Here is a 25,307-nt window from a genome sequence, read left to right as displayed (position 1 = left end):
CTATTAGCGAATTTGCAAAACAATGGCATGGCTTGGCTCTTGGGCTTCTTTCGGCTGTTAACTAGTGTAAATTGCGCAAAGCCAGTGTTAAGGCCGTGCGAGTAATAAAAAATTGAAGGAAAATTTAATAAAAAAAAAACATTTATTGGAAAAAAATATTTCAAAAGAAAAAAATTCATTTGTAAACGCAAAAGTAACAAACAAAAAGTTTATAAAAATGTATATATGAGTATAAAAAAAGAGACTGGTTTTATTGTACATATTTCAATAACGTTAATTGCTTTGTTCGCAAAACACAATGAAGAAACGATTGTAATTTAGTGCAAGTCCGTTTGTTATAAATGGTGCGAGAAGCTATGGCTGTTGTTGCCGCTCATGTGAAGAACAATGCCTGTCGAATAAGAAGTAGCAGTGGCAGTTTTTGGCTGCCTAAAAATACGCGTCGTTTCGGATATGTAAATCCGACTAGCACAGAGCAAATCATTGCATTTACGAACGAATGCACTCGATTCAAAATATCGACTTTTGCGGCATTTTTAAGCATTTTTTTACCTAGCCAATAATAAAGTGACTTTTACTAACCGAACTGATAACCTATTGCCAACTTTAAAGTGCACTTTAACTTTTACTTGTATTTTCAATTAGCTGGCAATGAGAAATTTGCTCATTCACATTTTTTCCGGACATATAAGCCAACCTTGAATCACTAAATTTGACAAAAATGTGTTTAGCGGCATAATAAAGTGGGCTGCAATACTTGAGGTTAGCTGAGAGAACGATGCTTATGGCATTAACATACGAGCGATTCTCATTGCCGTCAATCGCCCACTGGTTAAAAATTAATCGAAAGTTAAGTGTTGTACGTAATTTTTTTTGTTTTTGTTTTACTTTTCTAAGCCAAGGGAGAACCAATTTTCGGTAGAGAAAATGCTTTTTTAATTTCCTGTTTCGCTATGATTTTCCACATGCATATGTAGCCGTATGTATGTATGAAGCAAAAATTTACCTAATGTGTGCGCACTCATAGTCCCATCCACATACATATATGGGATATATGTATGTATGCATATATATCTAAAGCCTTGTATGTACCCGCATTTCTATAGGATATTTATTTATAATTTACAGTTTTGCATCTGCTGTGTGTGTGCATGTATTTATTTACAAAGATTTATTGCTTTTTTGTTTTGTGTGTTTTAATCAGTCTATTATTTTCGTTTCCTTACGCTGTTGCGATTTTTTTACAAATTCAAATGGCTTATTAAAATATAATTAAACAATGAAAAAAGTCTAGTACAAAGCGAAAAAAATCTTAACTTGCTAATCTGCCTAATAATAATAACTAGTTATATCAAACTCTCTTTCGATTCTCAACTCAGAACACATTTGTATGTATGTATGCATGATTTGCGTACCTATTTCGGTTTGTGTTTTCTATTTCAAGTTTCCAGAAATTTTATTCGACTTTAGGTTTATTGTTTGGCAGTTGAAAAAAAAAAAGAATTACTGATACTATAGCAATTTCTGTCTATGGTATATGTATGTATGTGTGTAGTAAATATTTGTACTCGGCGTCTTCAAATGAGTAAAGTCAAAGGTAACAATTGGATTTAAATTTATTTGTAATTCATATTCTGCATAAAAATACGCATGTATTGTAGTCTATTGTGTATTAACTTGTATCTGTATGTGTTCATTCGCAATACTAATTCATTTAGTACATTTCCGCTTACATTCTAAATCATTCATTCAATCCATATGAAAATTTTGGTTAACTTACTTATATAACTAAGTATAAATGTAGGTAAATAAACTGACAAGAGTTTGATGTTTTGTTTGTGTTTTGTTTGTGTTTTTCTTTTTGATAGTTTTAAAGTAGATAAGAGTTAATAATAACAGCATAAACGAGTAATAGTTTATACTTTCCTGCAAGTAGAAGGAAAACTTTCACAAAAAAAAATAAACGTATTGTATATGGAAACCATGAGTACCTAACAAACAATAACTGACTTTTTCCTTTCTTGTATAGCGTGTAACAACTACAACTGTGTTTTCAATTTGCACAGCCTTTTCAGCCTGAACAGCCTTTGCATATGCGCCTAAATGTAGGCTTCGCTCAAAACTATTTTCTATGCAATAAGCAGTTTGGAATTCTGTATTGTTTTAAAGAAAAATGCTTTAAGAAATGTTGCGTTCCAAAAAGAATGCTGAGATAGCTTAAAATTCAAAATAATATTCAACATTCAAATATGTCAGAATATGAAGAACGAGGTTTTCAAGTCGCGAGGCAATTCCATTAATGCCATATTGCTATAGATTCTTGCTTTTTTTCTATTTCATACTTAGAACTTACAACTTTGCGTCAAATCAGGCAGAATGGTGCTAACATTGGATGTATTACCAACGCTTATAACACCGTTATTGTTACTGCTGGTGCTATGATGATAGCCGTGCTGCTGCTGCTGCTGCTGTTTTTGCTGTTGCTCGGCCATCATTGCTTGAGGCTGATGCTTGCTATTGTGTTGCTGCTGTTGTTCGGCATTCTTTAATCTGTGTTGTTGTTGCTGCTGCTGATGATGACGATGATTGTGATGATGCAAATCCTGTGGCAGTTGTTGTTGCTCGTTATGATGGTGTTGCTGATAATGATGATCCTGCTCGGTGGTTTGCAGATGTTGTTGTTGATGATATGGTTCCTCGGTGCTGTACGGCTGCAGATTGCGACTGTGCTCTTCGAAAATGGCTTCCATCTTTAACATACACTCATAGAGGCATTCCTGAAAATGGCAATGTATATTTAGATTTATTTAGTATTTATTCATTGGAGTTGATTTTCAACTGCTTCACAAAAGTAGTTTGTCATAGAGTCTTAAACATAATTTAACCGCTAAGCTTAATTTGAATTGAATGGAAGCTATTCATTGAATAGTGGGTTTTCTGGCTGGTCACTATTACTTAAAATACCATCTCGCAAAAATTCACATTGGGAATGAGACAGAGTGTAGACTCTGTCTGGAGGATTATGAAAGCACAGGGCATAAATTGTGCAACTTTATTACCTTGGCAAAGACAAGACTGCACATCTTTCATCGAGATCAAATGAATCCGAATGAAATCAAGAATGCTTCTGTGGCAGATATTTTGAAATTTGTGCGAAACACGGGAAATTTACTGAAAGAATTTGACTTTCACCGAATTTCCAGCCTAAGGCAGGGAACATCTAAGTTAAATATAACCGAATGTTAATGGTACTTCCAAAACATGTAGTAGCACACAAAAGATGTTTTAGGTCGAAGGGTCCATCATTGGGCACACTACAGATACAGGGTGGGCCATATAGCGTTTGCTTTTTGAATCACCTATTTTTTTGAAAATGGTAACACAAATGACATGTCAAATGTTTTCATAATTTACTTAAAGGTTTGACATTTACGAAATATTGAAAACCTATTTTCAAAGTGGTGAGTCTTCTTCTTCTTCCGCGGTTACAGTAAATGGCGAGCGTTACCGTGACATGCTCAACGAGTTTTTATTTCCAAAAATTGAAGAGGATGACATGGATGGCATTTGGTTTCAATAGGATGGTGCAACTTGTCGCACTGCCAAAGTTACACTCGAACTTTTGGCTACCGTTTTTGAAAATTAATTGGCCGCCTCAGAGCTGTGATTTAAGCCCGTTGGACTATTTTTTGTGGGGAGCCGTTAAGGACAAATGCTATGCGAACCATTCAGAGACGATTGATGCTTTAAAACACGAAATCGAAGTTGCCATTCATGAAATTGAAGCCAAGCAATCGAAAATGTGCTTAAAAATTGGGTTGATCGAATGGTCTACTCTAAAGCCAGTCGTGACAGTCATTTGAACGATATTATTTTTCATTCATAAATGACAATGTTCAATCTTCAAAAAAATGATATAGCTATAAACAAATGTTTAAAAAACAGTTTAATAAAACTTTTCAACACTCCTACTCACCTCTGGGGTAAAAAAACAAAAAAGAAAAAATTATAATTTCAAATGTTAAAAAAAAATATATTTTAATAGAACTTTTCTTCTAGCTAATAAATTAATCTTAACTTATTCTTGGTGCATCTTAATTTTTTTTGTTAAAAAAAAAGTGCTATAACTATTAGATGAAGTAAAGAGTTCTGAATATTTATCGCAAATTAAAAAATATTCGCTTCAAAAAAAGTTATAGCTATTTCGTGTAGCCAGTTGTACATAACAATGTTAAAAAACAAGGGAAAAAGAGAAAATTCATTGCATTCTTCAGAACCACTACAACTAAGGTGAGCAGTCGGAGCAAATGGCCAAAAAGATTTGTTTTGCTTATGAACCCAATACAACATATTTTGCAACAGCAAAGTCGTGGTTCCAAACGGCTCTATTCTGGTAATGAAGTGCACTGGGTCTTATTAACAAGTTTTGCCAATTTTTTTTTTTTATTATCTAATTTTAATAATTTTTTATGAAAATATAGCGCATTCGCCTACCAAAACCATACAAATCCAAGTTTCGAACTTTGCGCAAGTTCAAAAAAAAAAAATCAACAAATATTTATAAAAATTTTAATTTAATTTTTTAATTCGAATTTATAAAAAAATTTCGAGTATGCAAGGTTATATATTTGAAGGAACTTAAGAATCGCGTTTATTTTCGAAAATTTTTTTTGCTGGAACTGTTGATTGTTTTCTTCTATATAAAAAAAATAGCGAACATTCGCTATACAAATATGGTACATAAGTATGTGTGCATGTGCGCAATTGTGGTATTTGTGGTACAAAGCTTAAGCTGATTTCCATCAATAATAACCCATTATATGCACACAAATAGGTAGACTTGTATATTTATGTTCTTGCGCTGACACTTCCATGCGAAGCAATGTTATTATTTGTTTGTATACTCACAAGTACGCATGTTATTTTAAAATGATCTGATCATTATCGTGAAATAAAAGGACTCATTCGCTTAATAAACGCCTCAAAACAACTGTCATTACTTCAAAAGCGCCGCATTGCAGTGAAGTGTTCGCGATCGCACTTTTAAATATTTAACCTTAACAGTCACATACCTACATGCATATACACACACACATGTGCTTGTATGTAGTTTAGTATGTGTGCTTGATATTTACGGCACAATAACATCGTTGTTGTTTGGTTGCATTTACGATTTTACGCGCTTTCTTGTGCATTGGTCATTTGCAAATTAATGAAAAGTCGTAAAAATTAATTAACAATACATAAATTGGGGGCAGCACAGGATAACATGTTTGAGTATAGCATGGAAATGAGGCACTAATGTCACATGAATCCGATTAAATTTAACATTTAAGTGCCCTTTGATTTTTTTCCAGAAAGTTGCATAACATTTGTTTTCCCCGTTTTTAACTAAATTACCCCTTTTATTTATGAAGCGCCTAGAGTGATTCACTCCGCGGATTGTCCACACCGATTTATACGATGAAATTTTTCTACACTACAAATTGAACATCAACTCTCGATACCACAAAAATCGATGCATGATTTCGTCAATAAATACGAGTTTAATATGGCGACCCATTTAAAGGCAATGGGAGCCTAAGCCGTTTAAGGGGTTATACGCAGTTATGACTTTCAAAAAAATCGATTTTTTTTTATTGCATTTTTGTAATGTACATATATTCAAAAGTATACGCACGAAATTTGAAGTAGATCTAAGCAATACTTTCGGAGTTATACCTAAATATGTAGAGATGCCTCGGCACGTTTTAAGGTAGGTATTGAAACTTTAAACGTGTTTTTTTCAAAACGGCATTTTTCAAGTCGGTGTACACGATATCTCGAAAACGGCTTGTTTGATCGGTCAACCGTTTTAACTCAATCTTTAAAGATACATTTTCTAGTAATTAATCGTTCCTTTTGTAAATCTGATACTTATTTTCCGGTTGGGGTACAATTTTCCCAAAATCACTTTCCCAAAAAAATTTTTTCCCAAATTTTTTTTTCCCAATAAATAATTTTCCCAATGCCATTTTTTCCCAAAATAAAAATTTCCCAATAAATTTTCCCATAAAATATTTTTTCCCAAATTTTTTTTTCCAAAAAAATAATTTTCCCAATGCCATTTTTCCCAAACTAAAAATTTCCAAATAAATTTTCCCATAAAATATTTTTCCCAAAATATCGTTCGTCTGTAAAATATCGCATATACATTTGCAATGAATGGGCGAGTACATTTTTTATTATTTGAAACAAGATTTCAGTTTATTTATGAATTTGTATGTATACAATCACATGCGAATATAGTATCCTAGAGTTTTCAAGTATGTGACAATATCATTGTTATCAACATATTCGTGATATTTCGAAACAATGTTAAATATTCTCTGTTCATGTTTCAACCTCTTGGAATATTTATTTTTCTTAACTTGCTGTCCTGATTGCAATTGTCGCATCATTATTTCTGTGTCCGATTGCTCTTTCTGCAACTCGGAAAGAAAAATGTAGAAGCTGGGGTGATCTTTCCCTATAACAACTTGAAGCCTGTTGTGCCATCCTTCGGATATATTATTCGTTCTCGCAGTTTGTTGAATGACTGCATCATATTGACACCACAAATCTGGAGCATAGCGAGGATGCACCTGTTTACGTCGGCCTTTTGCAGGTTTTCCTCGGACGTACGTAGCGTCAAAGTATTTTGAAATTGGTCGCATTTCCTCCGGTATTTCATTTTTTAAGGTTTCGAATTCTCGGGCGATGTTTTGATGTGGGACGAAAGCAAGGGCACATATCATATGAGTGGCTACTTTGACCGATCGATCTTCAGGATCGCAATACATTTTCTGAAGTCCTTCACTTTGGATATGGCGGTACATGTTTTGACAGAGGTGGAAAAAACAGCAGCGTGCCTTGTCTTCGCCCATTACGATTTTTACAGCATTGATGATAGCCAACTCAAAATCTGTCATCACTTTAATCGGAAGAGAAATATCGATACCTAGACGTTCTGCCTCTTGCAAAACAACCGAGAATACTTTTTCGTATACTTTCTGCTCTTTGTTTTCTAATAATGCGTAGACAAAAGGTAAACCAATAGTTTGTGGTTTTCCTCTTGAATCCGGTTGTGTAACTGCTCCGAGAATTGCGAAAACTTGGAAAAATATACTTGGCGCAGTTTTAAATGTTCCGTCGGCAAACCACAATATGCTCCTGAATAATTGCCTTAAATTTTCAGGCGTCGCGAACACGAGTATTCTCCCAAATTCTGAGTCTTCGTCATTTTCATAGGAGTCGTAAATTAGAAATTTATCTCCATTCAATGAATTTTGATAAAAGCCTGGAATATCCTGCAATTCTCTCAGCGTTCGCGGGTTCGAGGGAAAATCTTTTAATCTTTCACGACTAAGACTTTTTCGGGAATTAATTCTGTTTGGCATTTCCGCTAATACCGCTAAAAGAGAGAGTTATCATATTTTGTAATTATGAATCGAATGCAATTTCGTTTTTTTGTTTTTACCTGGTGAAACGTTTCGCAATTCAGTTCGTAATATTTGAGCTGGAGGAGCTTCAGAATTTTCTGTAGCTTTACGTTTGATCCTATTCATGACTCTTAACGCTTCGACTTCTTCGGGGTTTGGTGCATGAAGGATGTGTTTCGATTCATCAAGTCCCTTCAGAACTCTGATATTGTGTGGTCCTCCGTATGTTGTCACTCTAGCATTACACTCAGGTTTTCTTCGGCAATTCCAATACGCAGTTTCTCCTATTCTACCTGAGTGTTTGTAGTACAAATATCCGTTAATGTGCAAAAGAAATGATTTTTTGCATTCAATTAATTTCGCCATAATTAGAAATTTTGACTTTAGGCAGCAAATTTTAGCTCATGAAATTTTGACACGAAAAGAATGACGTGAAAAAACTTGTTTATATGAGTGAAGTTGGATACATTCGTTACCTTGTCTTTTTATCCGAATTGAAAAATGTATATTGAAAAACTTTTTCGAATCTTTTTCGATTACTTAAGTATAAGATTTTTGATTATTATATACACTCATATTGTCGGAATCGTCGAAAAATGTCAAATAGTAGAATAATAAAAATTAATTTCAGTAGTATTTGTTCGGGAAAGCTATCTATTGGAAAAAAGTTATTTTGGGAAAACATGCATTCGGGAAAAAACAATAAAGCGGGAAAAAATATTTTTGGGAAAAAAAATATTGGGAAAATTATTTTTTGGGAAAAAAAAATTTGGGAAAAAATTTTTTTGGGAAAAATTACCCCCCACGTTATTTTCCATTTTATAATCAATTTACGGCCAAATTTTAACGTAAAAATCGAAATCATTTCTTTTAAAAGCTGCCATTTTGTGAAAATTCACTATTTTGATTAGCCGAACGATTAATTACTAGATAATCTAATATATTAACAAAATTTGTTTGGTTTTTTGATTTCAGATAATCCAATCCTGAGTTACGATGTACACCGTAAATCGTCTTTTTTTAAAGGAGGTTCCAGAAATCGCCTGCAGCGCGCTCTATAATCAACATTTTCATAAATAAAAAATTTTGTTACGTTCTTGAAGGATGCTTTTATAGCCACCAAAAATTTTCAAATTAAAATATTCTGAAGTTTCTTCAGGATAAATCCTTGACAACCCGTCTTTTATTTGCTTCATAACTGCGTATAACCCCTTAAAAAATCTTCCAGGTTATGAGGTCATGTTGAACTCTCACAGCACAAATCTAGTGATGTTCAGATTGTCCCCGGTTGTCCCAAGTTGTGGGGACAATGAATTAAACATAAAGACGGATTTCTCTATAAAGAATAATAGAGAGTGTCTCCAGACTGATACAACGTAATGATAACACCGTGCAACAATTTCATGATCATTGTGATTTCCAACTCAGGATGAAGTTAAACCTCCATATAGTAAAACCTTTAAATCTTTCTGCAAAAAAATGTATGGTCATATAAAGTTTGAAATTTTTAGCCCAAGTGATTTTGAAATAATTGGAAAACGGGTTAAAATTCACATCGAAACTAGTATGTAATTTGACTACATGGAGTAAAATTTCGCGAGAAATACTTTTGTAGAACATTTTAATTCATTAGCTCTCACACGAAAGGAGCGTTTAGAGGTTATTTTTTGGAAAGTTAAATTTAAATGGCATTTAGGAAGTCGCTAGAAAATTAAAATGTTTTAGAAAATTAATCGTTGGAAAATTTCAATAGGAATATTCTCAAAAAGCCTTTGAATAAAGAAAGTAAAAGTCCACAGAAAATCAGAACAAATATGGCCCCTTGGAATATGCAATAACTTTCGCAAAGTAATTGTAAATGCTGTTAAAAGAGAGCATAAAAAAGTTGTGTGTTGCGAATCCCAATCTCCAAATTGATATATGTTATTCTGCATATGCATACAGCATTCGATTCTGTATTACTTATTTATTTATATCAGTTATTACTACCGAGTTAGTAGGGAAGGTCACAGCGATTCGATTCGACTTCGTATTTGAATTGTTGTTTTTTTTTTGTTTGCTTTTTTCCTTTTTCGTGTTTTTTGGTTTTTTTTTCTTTTTGGTGTTTTTTGGTTCTTTTTTTACTTTTTTTTGTTTTCTTTTTTTTCTTTCTTTTTTTTTTTTGGTTCTTTTTTTTTTTTTTTTCTTTTTGTCTTTTTTTCTTTTTTTTCTTCTTTTTTTCTTTTTTTCCTTGTTTTTTTTCCCTTTTTTTTTTTTTTCTTTCTTTTTAATTCTTTTTTTTCTTTTTTATTCTTTTTTTTTTCTTTCTTCTTTTTTCTTTTTCTTTCTTCTTTTTTCTTTGTTTTTTTCTTTTTGTTTTTTTTTCTTTTGTTTCTTTTTTCTTTTTTTTTTTTTTTCTTTTGTTTTTTTTTCTTATGTGTTTTTTTTTGACGACTCTGATTAGGCTTCTACAGACAGTGTTTGAAGACATCACTATTGACCTAAAGCAATTATCGGATAAAACTGTTAGCAAAAGATGACGTCGGAAGACACAGAGGTAAAGGTCAATGGGCACTCTGCCATAGAGCAAAAATTTTCCCAAGCAGGGGCTGTTATGAATCGCTCATTTGCATACTTTTATGGAGAAGCGTAAATAAGTTTGAGTCATTACTGATGCAGCTTTGTGCAATAAATTCCTCTTGGATTAATCATCCCAAATAAGATACAATATAGTATATTTCTAGTAGAAGTTTTTGTGTTGGCAGCTAATATTCCATATTAATACTCAATTGATGCATTTTGCAGGCAGTCAGTAATCGGAAAACTAAAATATGGTATTTACTTGTAAATGTGACAAATTGTTCTACCCTGTTTCTCTTCCATTCGGCACTTTGACGCTGAGTTTCAGATTCGTATTGGAAATACCACGTTTCATCCACCACCAGTTACAATGTTGTAAAGGAAGTCCTCGACTTTTCTCGCCTCTTTAATGAGGCGAATCGAGTGTTGAATTCTAAGCAATTTTTTGCCCTCAGTTAACTTGTGCGGAATGAAACGTGCACAGACCTTTCGTAAGCCCCTAATGTTCAGTTAAAATGCGATCATCCCGATTCCATGAATTTCGGTTCATTTTTGATAAATTTACGAACAATTTCAATGGAGTTTTCGGTGATTACTGATTTTGGGTATGTTCATTATCATGTACATAGGTATGTCCTCACAACCATCTCTGAAACGTGTAAGCCACTCGTGAACTCTGGCACGAGTTAGACAATCATCGTCATAAACTCTTTTCATCCATTCAAATGTTTCGGTAAAGGTTTAACCAATTTTAAAACAAATTTGATATTAGCTCTTTGTTCGAAACACATTTTTGTACCGATGAACTTAAAATTTAAACTGCTCACTTAAATTGCTATGCAAATCTTACCTGTTCAATGCTGGTCAAATCGGTCAACAAATTTAATAGATGACGCAATTTTAGTCCAGTGCGTAAATGCCAATTCAAACCGCTCAGGGCAGCGGCGATACTCGCGGCGGCAATAGTACTGGCCGAATATATTGAAAAATAATGTTCTAAAAGAAAGAGAGAAAGATAATTAATTTTTGTTTATAATTTTTTAATAAATAAATGATTAAAAGCCAAGCAGAGAAGTGTCAAAGTTCGGGCGGAACTAAGCCCAGCATATGTTTTTAGTGCAATAATATATAAGTAATTTTATCAATTAATTTTATTTATTTTTATTCTTTATTTTCTTCTATATTTCATTGCAATTTTTTTAATTTCTGTTATTATCTCTTACAAATATCTTATACAAGTTCGCCTGTTTCAAATAGCAATATTCTCTTTGCCAAGAGTAATTTACGTACGTATATGTGTATGTACATATATGTACATCAGATTTCGTTAAAATCTCACAAATTTTACCTCAATTTTTTGTTGTGTTTCGCAGACAGGTAAACGGATAGGTTTGCATATTTTTTTACATGGACCTGAATATTGTCCCAAATAATTTATTTTCGAAATCATACCCGAAAAGATTCACATCACTTAAAAGTGGGCGATACCACGTCTTTTTCAAAAATATTTTTGCAATTTTGTATTTGATTTCTGGAAATTATACATTAAACCGATTTTACTGTTTTTTTTCGTACTAGTTACAAAATTGCCGTTTTTTTCTTCTTAATTTACTTTTTTATTTGTTTTTATTAAATTTTTTGTTTTCTTTTTCATTTTTTTTTTTCATTTTTTTTTTATTTGTTTTTTTTTTTCATTTTTTGAATACAGTTTTTTAATTTAATTCTGTAGTTTTTACTGTTTATTTACTGTTTATGAAACTGAGTATGGATTATTGTCCGATGGTGTACACGGACCGACAGACGATTCCTTTTATCATTCAGAACCTTTGGGTCAAACTTTTCTATATTCGTTATAGTGTTCAAAATCATAAAAGAGAAGTTTAAACCAGAGAAGCTCATAACAGAGCAATTCATAACAGCGAAGTTCTAGCAGTGCAGTACATAACAGAGAAGTTCATAACAGATAATTTTTCTGTGTAAAGAAATACCATAGATTACTTTGCCGCCACCATCCATTTCGCTATAGAAGGAATCAGAAAAACTTGAAAATATGTAGTAGATCTCACAATTTACACAACTTTAGCCTTTTATCAGTTCATTCAGCGACCACGTTTTCGCAATTTAAGCATTTTTTCTGCCTGTGAAAATTCATTATAGAGACCAATTTCGGTAAAAATTGTATGTGTGTATATAAAAAACCTTCTGAAAAGAGAGAATTCACTATGGGGAAGTTCGTTAGAAATACACTAAAACCCGTAAAAATAGAGAATTGCAATATTTGAAAAAAAAAAAAATAAAAAATCGCTAAAGCGACTGCATGGTCAATATGTGCCAAACAAACGTTATGTGAACAAAATGATAATAAGCCAATATAATAACTAAGAAATAACAAGAGGGTGAAAGCGCTACCCATTTGGTTAGATTAAATAACAATTAAATGGTCGTTCAAAGTATATTTATAACGTCAGGGAAAATAAATTCTGATTAACCAGTTCTGATTAAGATTAAATGAATACTACAAGTGAAAGTAAGTGAGAGTAGAAAATATTCATAAATAACCACATATTAAACCCATCAAAGTACTTCAAAATGCGCAACCACTTTACTTTCTACTTTTTTTTCATATCAATAAATTAATTGTGAAATTTCCCAACAACACACAGCCGAATATAGCACATCGTGCCCTTTTGAGTACCCAAATGACCCTTAGAATAAGAGGCAAACATTTTAGCTTAATTCGGCACATATTCGCCCATAAACGCTGCCTTTATTTTCCTAGAACTCTGCAACTTTTCAACTCATCTGCCGCAGAACGGATGGGTTTGGAAAACACCAAACTGATCTAATTACCACCAAACTGCCAAATGGAACCTTGCATGAGTGCACGCTCGCTATTCAAATATTTCGCGCGCTCGAATGATAGCATTTCAAATGCAATTCACAGCTATCGATGACCCTGCCAGTACCCCTGCCATACTACTGCTCACTCATTCACTACCGGCATTAGGCATTCACGCGCACGCATTAGTCAAAAATGCAGCTGCGCGGATCATTATCAATCACCCCCCTCTGTGCATGCACTTCAATCAAACATGCAATCGATGCATTTCGATCCAATCCAATCCCAATCATCAAAGGCGATGATGACGTTGCTACGATATTTATTATTAGCCGAGGTTATAAGTTCGCCAGTCAGATACATGTGTGTATGTACACGCATGTATTTCTGTGGAATCACTGTAGGCATTTTACAATAACTGCCGCGAAAATTATTGTTACAACAATAATAACAACAATGTGAAACAAAAGCCACATCTGTTTGCTTGTTCAATGACGGAATTTGAGAACTGCTTGATCTGCGCTGGTGAGACCCTGAAACAATAACAACAACAGCAGAAGCAGTAATAATAACAACTGATTTGCAAAATGTGTGAAAGTATTTAAACGTTTTAAATTCATTCACACATTAAAACGCAGTACCGCACAGTATTTCGTTTTCATGAAGGCTAGTGTCAAAATTAAAAAAAAAAAATAATTACAAAGAAAACCAAACGTCACTTTCAGTAGCAGTAGTGCTGGAAGTATAACTTAAATAACGTAACCCGAAATATAAAAAATTCGATCAAAAATGGTCACAATGCTTTCAATTTGCTTACTACATTTTTATCTAATGAGTTACTGCTGATAGATATTACCGTGATTTTTTTACACAGCACAAAAGAAGAGCTTATGGTAATTTCTGCGAACCTATCTGTGATCTAAATGCCGGGATCTCCGTACTTTTCAAGCAACAAAATGACATGATTATTTGCCAACAATCTCGGGATTTTCGAGATTGGAAATATCTTATGAAGCTTATGAAAAATAATTAAAATGCTCTTTTTATTGGAAAAAAAGCAGCGAAAAGCTGCAATACTTCGAAGTAGGAACCGCTTTTTTTGTATTCAATGTTACTGAAATCTTCAAATTACTGAAATCTTAATATTCGTGTTGAATCAAATAATACGAGGGAACCGCCGTCCATTCAAGTTCTGATTTTACCACTGCAAGTTCAAACCATATTACACAGATTCCGCCCCACAAAAATCGTAGTCAGAAGACTTCTCCTCCGTTTTTAAGTTTTGTTGCACCGAGCGTTTTTCGACATACCTTAAGTTACTATATCAGATATGTACACGTCAAAGAATTGTTATATTGTTTTTTCTTTTTTATTTTATTACTAATGGAATCATTTTCACTATTAAATCGTTCCCTTAGTACAGCAATAGCCTATGTGCTCATAGGCTATTATTTTTTTATTGAATTTTTGGATTCTCCATCGTCGATTTTATATGTGGTCAAAGTTGTATCAAATTCTAGTTCCACAAAGTGGGTCAAAACGTCAGTCAAAAAATAATAAATATTTACAGACATAACGAGATATGAGTGAGAGCTACTTTCGACAAAAAGTTTGAAATTCATTTTCTCAAAACATCAAAAAATGTATAGGCTATTTTAATACTAAGGGGACGAAATAAGAAAGTATATTTAAAACCAATTTCTATTTCGGTTGTGTCTAGAAAAGGACCGAACAACGATTTTTGAGGCGAACTGAACCAAACCCACAATCGGCCAATTTCGACTGAAAACGAACTGAACATTTAAAAAGGCCAAGCTCTAAGCAAGCAATTAATTTTTTAAAATACATTTTTAATAAAAAAGCACAAATTCTCCATTACATTAGTTTCAGCTCGCTTGAAATACTGAACAATCGCTCACGAGCCCCACTCGATGGGGGTCCAAGATAATATTTCAAAGCAATTTAAAAACAAATGTTTTTTTAATACCAGTATTCAAAAAATGTTACAACAACTTAAAGTTTATACAATTTTTGCACAATAAAATTTACCGAAATCTTCGGCCAATTCTCTTTTCTGGCCGAAGCCAAACCGAAGCCTAACTGCAATTTTGGCGAGGTCGATCGTTCTCTAGCTATGACGTTTTTCCAGCGGCGGCGATATATTTTTGTAGCTTAAAATCGAATTCAAAAAATTTAATTGTCCCATGAAGACAAATTTTAGAGTGACAGTATAATTGAGCAAAACTTATATGAAAACCTTACACTGTATGCTACTATTTTTGTGGCAGTCCGTTGCATTAGTACACAGACTGCATTTGCATTCGCACATATTCCAGCGACCGGAAATGGGCGTAGAAATTATTGCGAGACAGCGAAGCGAACATAAAGTTCAGATGGCATACATACATACGTAGTTATTCATAGATTTTGCATGTGTACTTAAGTATGCAATTTTGTAAGTTTGTGCAGAAAGACGCCTGCAGGCGCTCGAATTGAAGTCGTTCATAAAAAAACCGAGGATTTACAAAATGACTATTAAGCAGATCCATATACCAAATGTATGTTCAAATATGTATGTACATACACATGTACATCAACACTTATGCATATGTATTTCATATTAAATCCCCAACAGGCGGTGGTCTTCTCAACGCTGTTGCTTTTTACAGTTTTAATTAGCAATGCAATGTTAAGCAAGTCGCCGCTTCATTGCCGTCGATTCGTTGCAGTTGTTGTAGCAGTCGCATTTGCTGCTATTGATATGATGATGGTGTCGGTGTTGGCTGTGGTGCAGAAGGGCACAACCGCGACTAATTGCTCGTTAAGTAAAGTAATAACAGTAAGAGACCTTTTCGCATACTATGAGAGCAATTGCAGTCACATCCAAGTTCAAATCCCAGTCTACTTGTAAATGCGTGTGAAGTGCGAACGAAATCGGTTATTGGAATCGGCTAAAGGTTCTCAGCAAAAAAACAAATGAGTTTTCGATGAAAATAACAACAAGCATTGCATCCGAATTTCCTTTAAAATCCTTTCGTTTGCTTCTTTGACGGGCCGATAATGTTCTCTCAACATTTGTGTGAAGTATTTGTTTCTTAACAAATTCCTTCCTCTGCCTGCTCACGCATCCTTCCTTTGACTCTTCCGCTTACAGTTCATGGCATTCCAGGCAATCTTGTAATAAAATGGCAATGAGCAGAAGCATCGAGTGTCCAATAAGAAATAAAAATAAAGCCAATTATCTCGAAATTCCTTGAAAGTCTGACTTGGTTAAACAGATTTTTGCGTGCAACATTTGGCAATGAAAACCAAGAAAAAAAAAGCTAAACTGAAGAAAAAACTTGGAGCGGATGAGAGCGAAACTAATAAAAAAAACATTAAAAACACACTAGTCGCACAGTGTTTTAAGTATAAAAAATAGCAAGAAAAGAAGTTACCTAAAGAGACTTTTTGGATAACTAATTTAAGGAAGAGTTTGTTCGGCTTACTGTTTCAGGAATTATGGAAAAGCAAAAATTGAAAAGATATGAGGGCTTGCAAATTCCGTTGGCTACAAACTCTTGGCATATCCACCTACATAAATACATATGCAGTCAAGGACAAAGGGCTGCATACGGCACATACAGTGCGTTTCATAATTATAGCACAGGAACTTATTGACAAGTCGAGACAATTTATTTGTTTCTTTTGTTTGTCATTTTACATTGTGTAAAATAAGTACCCGGAATTTAAAAAAAAACACATTTTTTCATATTATTCATCATTATTTGTTGGACCGCCTTCAAAATAGGCTCCTTTTGAGCCGATACAAATATTCCAACGAACAACCCAGTCATCCATGGCCCGCTGGTAGGCCGGCGCCGGGATGGCCTTCAGCTCCTTTAGCGAATTTTTTTTAATGTCTTCAATCGACTCAAAACGCCTTCCCCGAAGTGGCAGTTTTAGTTTTGGGAAGAGAAAAAAGTCACAGGGTGCGAGATCTGGCGAATACGGTGGCTGTTCGATAGTATTTATTAAGTTTATGGTCTTGTATTCGCGTACAATCAAGGCTCGGTGCGATGGCGCGTTGTCGTCGTGCAGAATCCACGAATTGTCCTTCCACAATTCGGGCCGTTTACGGCGAATGGCTTCACGTAAACGCCTTAAAACGGATAAATAATATTCCTTATTAACCGTTTGGCCCTCTGGAAGGAACTCAGAGTGCACCACGCCTTGGTAATCAAAGAAAACCGTGAGCATAACCTTCACTTTTGACCGGCTTTGGCGTGGTTTTTTTGGATACGGCTAGTTCTCGAAGCGCCATTCAGACGATTGCTGACTGGTTTGCATATCGTACTCGTAGACCCATGTCTCATCACCAGTTATTATGCGTTTCATGAACGTAGGGTCCGTATTACCTCGGGAAACCATGTCTTCAGAGACCTCCTTCCGATGCTCTTTTTGCAAAAATCCATAGTAAAATTCGCCAAGTAAACAAAAGATCAACTCACTTTGACTGCAGAATAAAACACACTAAGTAATAGATCCCGTTCTAATAAGGCTTGTGCATTCAAGGACATGTGTACCAACATGAAAAAACCAAATTTGAAGTGTCAGGTATTCCAGGGAGACTTTAAATTATAAATTCCGGGTACTTATTTTACACAATGTATAAATTGTTTATGAAAATATAAATTCATTTCATATAAATCCAACTTAAACAACAATTCAACATTGTTTCATCAAAATTTCAAAACTTTTAATCAGATTTTTTAGAAAAATTTCGAGTTTTACAGTCCACTGATTTTCTATATAATAAATTACCAGTTTGAAGTACTCAAAAATCGCGCTGATTTAAAAACAATGTTTTTTTTGCTGATGGTGTTGGCTGTTTTCTTTCATATAGAAACAAAATGTACAGCATTCGTTATACGAAGAAGTTGGGTAAAGCGTCGAAAAGTCGGTATTGTAAAATTTGCCGTATCAATGTTGACTGGGATCTGAACATTTTATGGAATTTCACCTGACGAAGCCCAAAGTAGAATAAGATTTAAATACATACTATCGATATGAGTACTAAAAGAAAAATTCCAAGAAAAAATAATACCAAGATATTTGATCCCTTCAACAACAAGGCAACTTTAAACATATCCCCGAGAAGTTCGTAGTAACCGAAGACTCCATATGAACTTATCACGTGGTTCGATAAGTGGCATCAGTGCATTCAATAGCCGGAATACCTTAATGATTTATAGTTAGAAATGCTGTCCAGTGGTTGAGGCAAAACTTCTTATACGTAGGTTTAGTTTTAAGCAAATATTTCTTCATTGATACTACTTTTTTCCTTTTCGAACTACTGTTCACCAATGTCCTCGATATGAACGGCAACAGTAATCGTTCGGTCACATCATTGGTGTCCGTTTCGACAATGTCGCCGAGCTCCTTAAAAGGTTCGAAACAACAAAATACAACAACTAGTACAAGGTATTAAAAGATCACTGAAAATAACAGAATATAATAGCAACAAGGAAGAAGAACAATAGTCATACACAGGCAGTTAGTTGAGGGTAGATGAGGCGGTAAGAAGGCAACAGTCAAAAGATAAGTTGAACGAAGAAAACCACCTAAATTCATATGAATGTTTGTATGTATCCATGTGTGTACAATAACAAATGATAAGCAACAAAACTAAATACAGCAGCTTAGCAGCAAGGAGCAATGCGAGCAGGCAAAACTGGCAAAACTGGCGCGAGCAGGCCACAAACTACCAGCGCTCGTATCAGCACTAACAGGCAGGCAACAATAACAGGCGCGCATGCGTTTCCTTTGCGCCGATTGCTTTGCTGTGCTGGTTGGTCGCTGGGCCATTGCCATTGCCTTTGCCGTTGCCATTGCCTTTGCCGTTGCCATTGCCTTTGCCGTGGAAGCAAGGTGGTCGCTGAGAAATGAATTACGACCATTTCGCATTCGCAATGGCATTCGCATTTTTGTGTTGTTGTTTTTTACTTTTTACTTTGCTTTTTTTGTTGTTTTTTTTATATTATATTTTCTTATTCTTTATTTCTTATAAAATCACTACAACTCGTCTTTCTTTTCTCCTGCCCCTTGTGTCACCAGCTAGAGAGGCAAATATAAATATAAAAAACAAAAAAAAAGGAAAATATTAAAAAAAGGCTTCGCATCCTTTGCATTTTTTCGCCGCTGTGAAGAAACTTGATTTCGTTTGCTTCGTGTGCGCCGCCGCCTTGCCTTAGAAGGCTTCATTTTTTTGAAGATTTTTAGCGCTCATTATACCGGTTTCAGTTGTGTTGCATGCCACATTCTTTTATTTTATTGTTGTTATTATTATTACACTGTGATTTTATGCAAATGCGATATGGGTTGGTATGTTGAATGCGTGAAGAAACAAAACTATATATAAAATTGTGGAAAAAATGCTGGAAAAGGACTTCACGCCGACGATCAGCAATGGAAAGATGTTGTTATATGTATGTACATACGTATACATATACAATAGTATGCACTTTGTAGTATGTGTTATGTTGTCGTCAACTCATTTGCGAGGGACATTTAATTAAGAAATTAAATTGGCAAATTTATGTACACACACCGAGTGAGATCGCAAAAAAAAAAACGAAAAAGATGAAAAAAATACATATGCAAATATGTAAATATCGAATAGGGTTCAATACGGCTCAGAAAACAGTATTGCAGCAAAAATTTGCTCAAATTACCTGCATGGAAACTGGGTGCCAGTTTATCATTAGGTACAAAGCAAAAATTCCGAAGAAAGCATTTATGTGCCTTGTGCCCACATCCCATCCCTACTCACAACGTGTTTATGGTGCATTATAAAATCATAAAATGTTTTTCGAAGGTTTATGAGACAGTTCAAAAGTAGCACAATCGAAATTGTGAAACCGTCTTGGCGGCGAACTCATACATACATTTCTTGTTATGCGAAAAAATTTGTAACCCGACACTCTTGCGCTGTGGCAGCAAGCAGCTACGCAATTTCATTAGGCACAGAGCCAGCGAAACAGATATGTGAAAAAAATTTATGTGTGAAAAGGATTCCCTTAATTTTTTTGGCATGCGTTGCCTGCTACCATGCCATTTAACCCTTTCGACGACAAAATTAAAAAACCAGCATATCGCAAGAGACAACAAGATGGCTTTTTGAACAACCGTTCCATGAAGAATGGTCATTGTAGTGTGTGATTCGTTTCGAAAGGCTTGGGTATACCTTTTCATAATTCCGCAATGTATGTACATAGCTAACCGCAGGCGATATTCAAGGACACAAAAAAGATACTTTAAGGTTAATATAACTTAACCCTTCTGGATACACCCCATTCTCGGCAAACGCATTTAAACTTTCAAATAGTCCGAACATTTGCTTTATATGGAAAAAAAATTTTGAACATCGTATACAAAAAAAAGTTGTCAAAAACCAGCGCGATTTTTTAGCAACTTCAAACTTACACTTTATTATACTAAAATTGAATGGGCTATAAAACCGCATACCCAGAACTTTTCTAAATATACCCATTAAAAATTTAAGCATTTTGATGACAATTTTTAGAAATAAAAAAAAATTTTAATTTTGTGCAAAGTTTGGAACTTTGATTCCGAAGGTTTTTTTATACAAGGAAATATAAGTGCATATGTACATATATTTTTTAATAAATTAACTAAAAAATATTTATCTTTAAAAATGTTGCGAATATTGCAAAAGGGTGAGGAGCAGAACCGTACACCCCGCGACAAACGACGAAACTTTTTGATTTGTTGACAAATGTTGCGAATATTGCGCGGACACACACAGGGGATTTAGCGGAAGAAAGTCAAATTTGCAACATATCACCTACGCAATATTTAATGGTATTTCTAAATTCCAGAATAGAACCAACAATAAAATCAAAAAGAATTACTAAACTCCGACTTACAGTTTTTTTTTATAGTCATATGTCAAAAGTATAATTTTTTTATAGTATTGAACTGACTAAGAAAAAACTTCAAGGCCCAAGGTGGTTTTTTTTCCTTTTGCTTGAGCCGACTTCCAATTTTTTATTTTTCATTTAGGGTACGATATTTTTATATATTTTAGCCGGAAGAACAAAGGCTGTGAAGCATTTGATTATCTATTTATAAATTATTTTACGAAAAAAAAAATCATATTCCTTCATATTCTTGGATCTGCAAGTTGAGCTACATTTACCTACGGTCAGAAACTAGTATCAACGTGTTGCTTAACCCTAAAGCACACAAGTGAGCTTCTGAGGCTCAAATCTATATCATGACTGCAGTTTCTTCATGGCTTTTAAAAAAAAGTCTTTCATCTTTTTGGTATTCTTCAATATAAGTTCCTTAATTAATTTAGTGTTATTAGTTTTCAAAATATAAATATATTTAATCTCAAAAAAAATTTTTAATATAAATGTTACACATTTACACATATGTGCCTAATGAGCTCCTTCATATTTTTGGGTTATTGTTATGCTATTTCAATTGCAAAAATTTATGTCAATGCAAATTTGGTTCGAATAAAAAAGAATACGTTGATTGTGTCAGTAACTTGTGTAATAATATAAAAAAAAATTCATAACGGTTGATATAACTACCGTCTGTTTTGATAATCTCTAACGGAATATTAATCATTGTATAGACATTGTTTATGTACGTTCGAAAATGTTTGTATTTATTTTCAATAATTGCTGAGTGGTACAACGTTCGTCATTTCGTTTGGATTATCTTGGTAAGTACAAAATTCATAATTCCGAGATTCTCATATCGAAAATAATTCAAAAAAACATATTTTTTTATAGAAAATGGCGAAAACTAAACTTAGTGATACACAAATTGCACAGGCTTTAGAAAACTCTGTTGAAGATGAAGAAGAGTTCGTTCTTCCTGATTTTTCTTCTGATTCGGAATCAGAATATGTTTTTTCTGCTTCGGAAATTGAAGATGAGTTTTCAGACGATGGCGCTGAAAATATTGAGGACGCAACAGAAAATATGGCAATTTACAAAGGAAAAGATGGAACTATATGGTCGAAAAGTCCCCCACCAACCTCGAAAATTCGATCTTCCAACAAAATAAAAGGCAAAGTTAATAAGGTTTTATTGCCTCCAGGGAAAACTTTGGAAAATATACTTGATTGCTTCAGACTGTTCATTTCCAATGAAGTTTGTGCACAAATAATCCAATACACTAATCAAGAAGCGGAAAGGGTATATGCTAATCAGTCGATAAAATGGAAAGCACTAGACAATGATGAGTTATTATCTTTCTTCGGACTTCTTATGACAGCAGGACATATGAAATCAAACAATCAAAATTACCGTTTATTTTGGGATCGGCTTTATGGAATAACAATTTTCAAAGCAAGTATGTCAAGTCGCAGATTTGAGGAATTATTGCGTTTTATACGTTTCGATGACAAATTGACCAGATCCTCACGACGACTAGGGGATAAGTTGTCCCCTATTCAAAATATTTGGGATATGGTTAATCACAATTTAGGTAAATATTATATGCCAAGTGAATATTTAGTTGTCGATGAACAACTCATGCCATGTCGAAGCCGCTGTTGCTTTATTCAGTATCTTCCTTCTAAGCCTGACAAATACGGCATACAAATTTGGTGGCTGTGTGACAGCAAAAACGCATATCCTCTTCGAGGAATTCCTTATACAGGAAAAGAAGGAAATACGAGAAGTGTTGGCCTTGCTAAAAATGTCGTTGAACGACTTTGTGAACCCGATTACGGGACAAACCGAAATATATCAATGGATAACTATTTCACAAGTAAAGAATTAGCAGAAAACCTTCTTGGTAAAGGACTCACTATCGTTGGAACTTTGAGAAAAAATAAGGCTTGCATCCCGCCTGAATTTTTGCCCAACAGAAAAAGAGCAGTTTCATCTACAATATTTGGCTTTCAGAAAAATATAACTATTGCTTCACATGTTCCAAAAGTCGGCAAGGCAGTTATTTTTTTGTCAACAATGCATCACACATGCAATATTTTGAAAAACGGTGAAAAAAATATTTCAGAAATAAATATGTTTTATAATGAAACCAAGGGTGGTGTTGATACATTCGACTAACTTGTACATGAATACATGACAAAACGCAAAACGAACCGTTGGCCTCTTGCATTTTTTATGAATATGTTGGATGCAGCAGGAATTTCAGCATACATTATATGGACAAAACAAAATTCTTTATGGAACAGCGGAAAGTCTAACCGTCGACACCTTTTTCTCAGAGAACTTTGTGAGCAGTTAGTGGAACCTATGATATTGAAAAGGCAGAAAAAACCACACATGAGAATGGAGACACAAAGCGCAATTTCAGATATTTTGCAAATTCGCAACGATGTATTGCCTGTAAGTAGCAATGACAACAATAATAAAAGAAAACGTTGCTATATTTTCCCTTCAAAAAAAGCAAGAATGCAAAAGCAATGTTGTAAAATTTGTAACAAAAACGTCTGTAATGAGCATTCTCAAACAACCAAAATTTGCCAAAATTGCGAAAACAATAAATGAATTAAATATGTAATAAATAAAAATTTGTCAATTTATGTTTTTTTTTTCATGAAATAAAGATTTGAGTTATAAAAATACCATTTCATCAATATATTTACTTTTTCTTATATATGAGCCTCAGAGGCTCATTTGTGTGAATTTGTCATTTTTCAAATTGTGTGCTTTAGGGTTAATAGCGTCTCTTTCAGTTTTAATCAATTGCAGGTGCCACCAGGCGCCACTGATTATTTTTTGGCAATGATAATAACTAAACGCTTTCTAGTGTGTGCATAATGATAACGAAACACTTTTAATTTTGTTTTGACATTTTGAGGGTAATTCAGAATTATGAACTTACATGTATCCCGTGCGTAAATATTTGCTGGCTTATATTAATAACAAAAAAAAAAAAAAATTAAAATTTATGGATTTTAAAAAACATTGTTTTTTTTTTAAATTTTTTTTTAAAATAGTTTTTAAACATGTTCTTTTCATACACAAATATATACAACTTCGTTAGTAGTAAAAATGTAAATATTTTTTGGGATGTATACTTTTTTCCGCATCTCTGTACAAAAATCCCCAGTGTGCGACACATCAACTTTTCGACCGGTTTTGAGTATTTTTTTTTATACTTTTTTTATTTTTTTTTTATAATTTTTTTTATAATTTTTTTAATTTTTTTTTTTATAATTTTTTTAATTTTTTTTTTTTATAATTTTTTTTATTTATTTTTTTTTTGTTTTTATAATTTTTTTTATTTTTTTTTTTTGTTTTAATAATTTTTTTTTGTTTTTATAATTTTTTTCATTTTATTTTTTTGTTTTTATTATTTTTTGTTTATTTTTTTTATTTTTTTTTTTTGTTTTTATTATTTTTTTTATAAAAGCTCATTGCCTAACAAAAAATAACCATTAATTCAAGTTTCAAACTTTATACTAAAATTAGAAAAACTGGACATATTTTCTTAAAATTTCAAATGTATTAAATTTTAGTATAATAAAGTGCAAGTTTGAAGTTGCTCGAAAATCCCGTTGATTTTTTATAATTTTTTCCTGACGATGTTGTGAATTTTGTTCAATTTAATTTTTATAAATCTTGTACAAAGTTTGAAACTTGGATTAATATGGCCTTGAATGAACTATATTTTTGTAGAAAAATACTTTAAATTGGAAACTAAAGCAATAGATAGTCAAAACTTTTCAAAATGTTGAACTGCTATATTTTTTCGCATGCTGTACATACTTATACATACATATGTATGTGCATGCGTGCACACAGCCACCCATGAACTAGCGCCCACGAACACATATCCGCCACCAGCTTCTACAGGGTTAATCACTATCCTTGGTACACCATTGTCTGACCGCAAGAGTGCGATCTTTTTATTCGTTTAATCTTTTCCACCCTCTTTTTAGTCAACCTCCATCATTTTAAATATCATGAACCCGCCGCTTGATCAATAAAATCGATTGGTGATTCGTAAGTGAATACTATTGTTGTTGCTATTTTACACATTACCCGAGATCATGCGGCACTTCTCACTTTTTATTTTTCCATACTCATAAATCTGTTCCACGCGAGTGACTTTTGACCAACCGTTAGTCCGGATGTTACTACTCAAATTTGACTGCCGTTTGGCCGATTAATGTCGGCGCTTTTGTGCTTTTTTTAATTGATTTCGGTTAATAGTATAAAATTTCATTTCGCCACTGTTTTAATTTCGCAAACGCTTGAGTTAGCCACGTGTTAGCCGAAGGGATAACCAAATTTAAATGGAAACGAAATCGGTAAATGGCATTTATGTGAACCTCTTTCAAATATTTAATCAGCTGGATAAAGAATCTGCTGTATGCCTAAAAACTCGGGAGTCTTATCCTGCTAGTCACTGTCGACCCTCATTGAATTTCCACCACGGTTACATGTTGAATG

The 25,307-nt window shown here is 33.6% G+C and overlaps 2 protein-coding genes across 2 annotated transcripts in view; both read right to left on the bottom strand.

Annotated features, from left to right (window-relative positions):
- Positions 1-1,644: 1,644 nt before the first annotated feature.
- LOC128858409 (uncharacterized) overlaps positions 1,645-25,307 on the bottom strand; it is a 123,870-nt gene continuing 100,207 nt past the window's right edge. Inside the window, exons 4-5 of the mRNA XM_054094668.1 lie at positions 10,870-11,015; positions 1,645-2,777 (exon numbers count right to left, since the gene is read on the bottom strand). Of these exons, the coding sequence (XP_053950643.1) occupies positions 2,343-2,777; positions 10,870-11,015 (581 nt within the window). The 3' untranslated portion in view covers positions 1,645-2,342. The remainder of the gene's footprint in view (positions 2,778-10,869; positions 11,016-25,307) is intronic.
- On the bottom strand, positions 4,494-9,574 carry LOC128858410 (uncharacterized). The gene is made up of 2 exons (XM_054094670.1): positions 7,499-9,574; positions 4,494-7,432 (listed from the first exon to the last, which is right to left on the bottom strand). Exons 1-2 carry the CDS (start codon positions 7,824-7,826, stop codon positions 6,273-6,275), a joined length of 1,488 nt encoding a protein of 495 aa, XP_053950645.1. The 5' UTR covers positions 7,827-9,574; the 3' UTR covers positions 4,494-6,272.

The sequence above is a fragment of the Anastrepha ludens genome, chromosome 3 (genome assembly GCF_028408465.1).
Source record: "Anastrepha ludens isolate Willacy chromosome 3, idAnaLude1.1, whole genome shotgun sequence".
Lineage (NCBI taxonomy): Eukaryota > Metazoa > Arthropoda > Insecta > Diptera > Tephritidae > Anastrepha > Anastrepha ludens.
The sequence above is the reverse complement of the archived record's forward strand: the minus strand, read 5'-3'. Positions and strand labels throughout refer to the sequence as shown.

Bases quoted from the DNA above. Each gene is read 5' to 3' on its own strand.
- LOC128858410 (XM_054094670.1), bottom strand. From the start codon at position 7,826: ATGGCGAAATTAATTGAATGCAAAAAATCATTTCTTTTGCACATTAAC. The intron at 7,433-7,498 runs GTAAAAACAAAA...TCTCTCTTTTAG, and splicing joins ATTGCGAAACGTTTCACCAG to CGGTATTAGCGGAAATGCCA.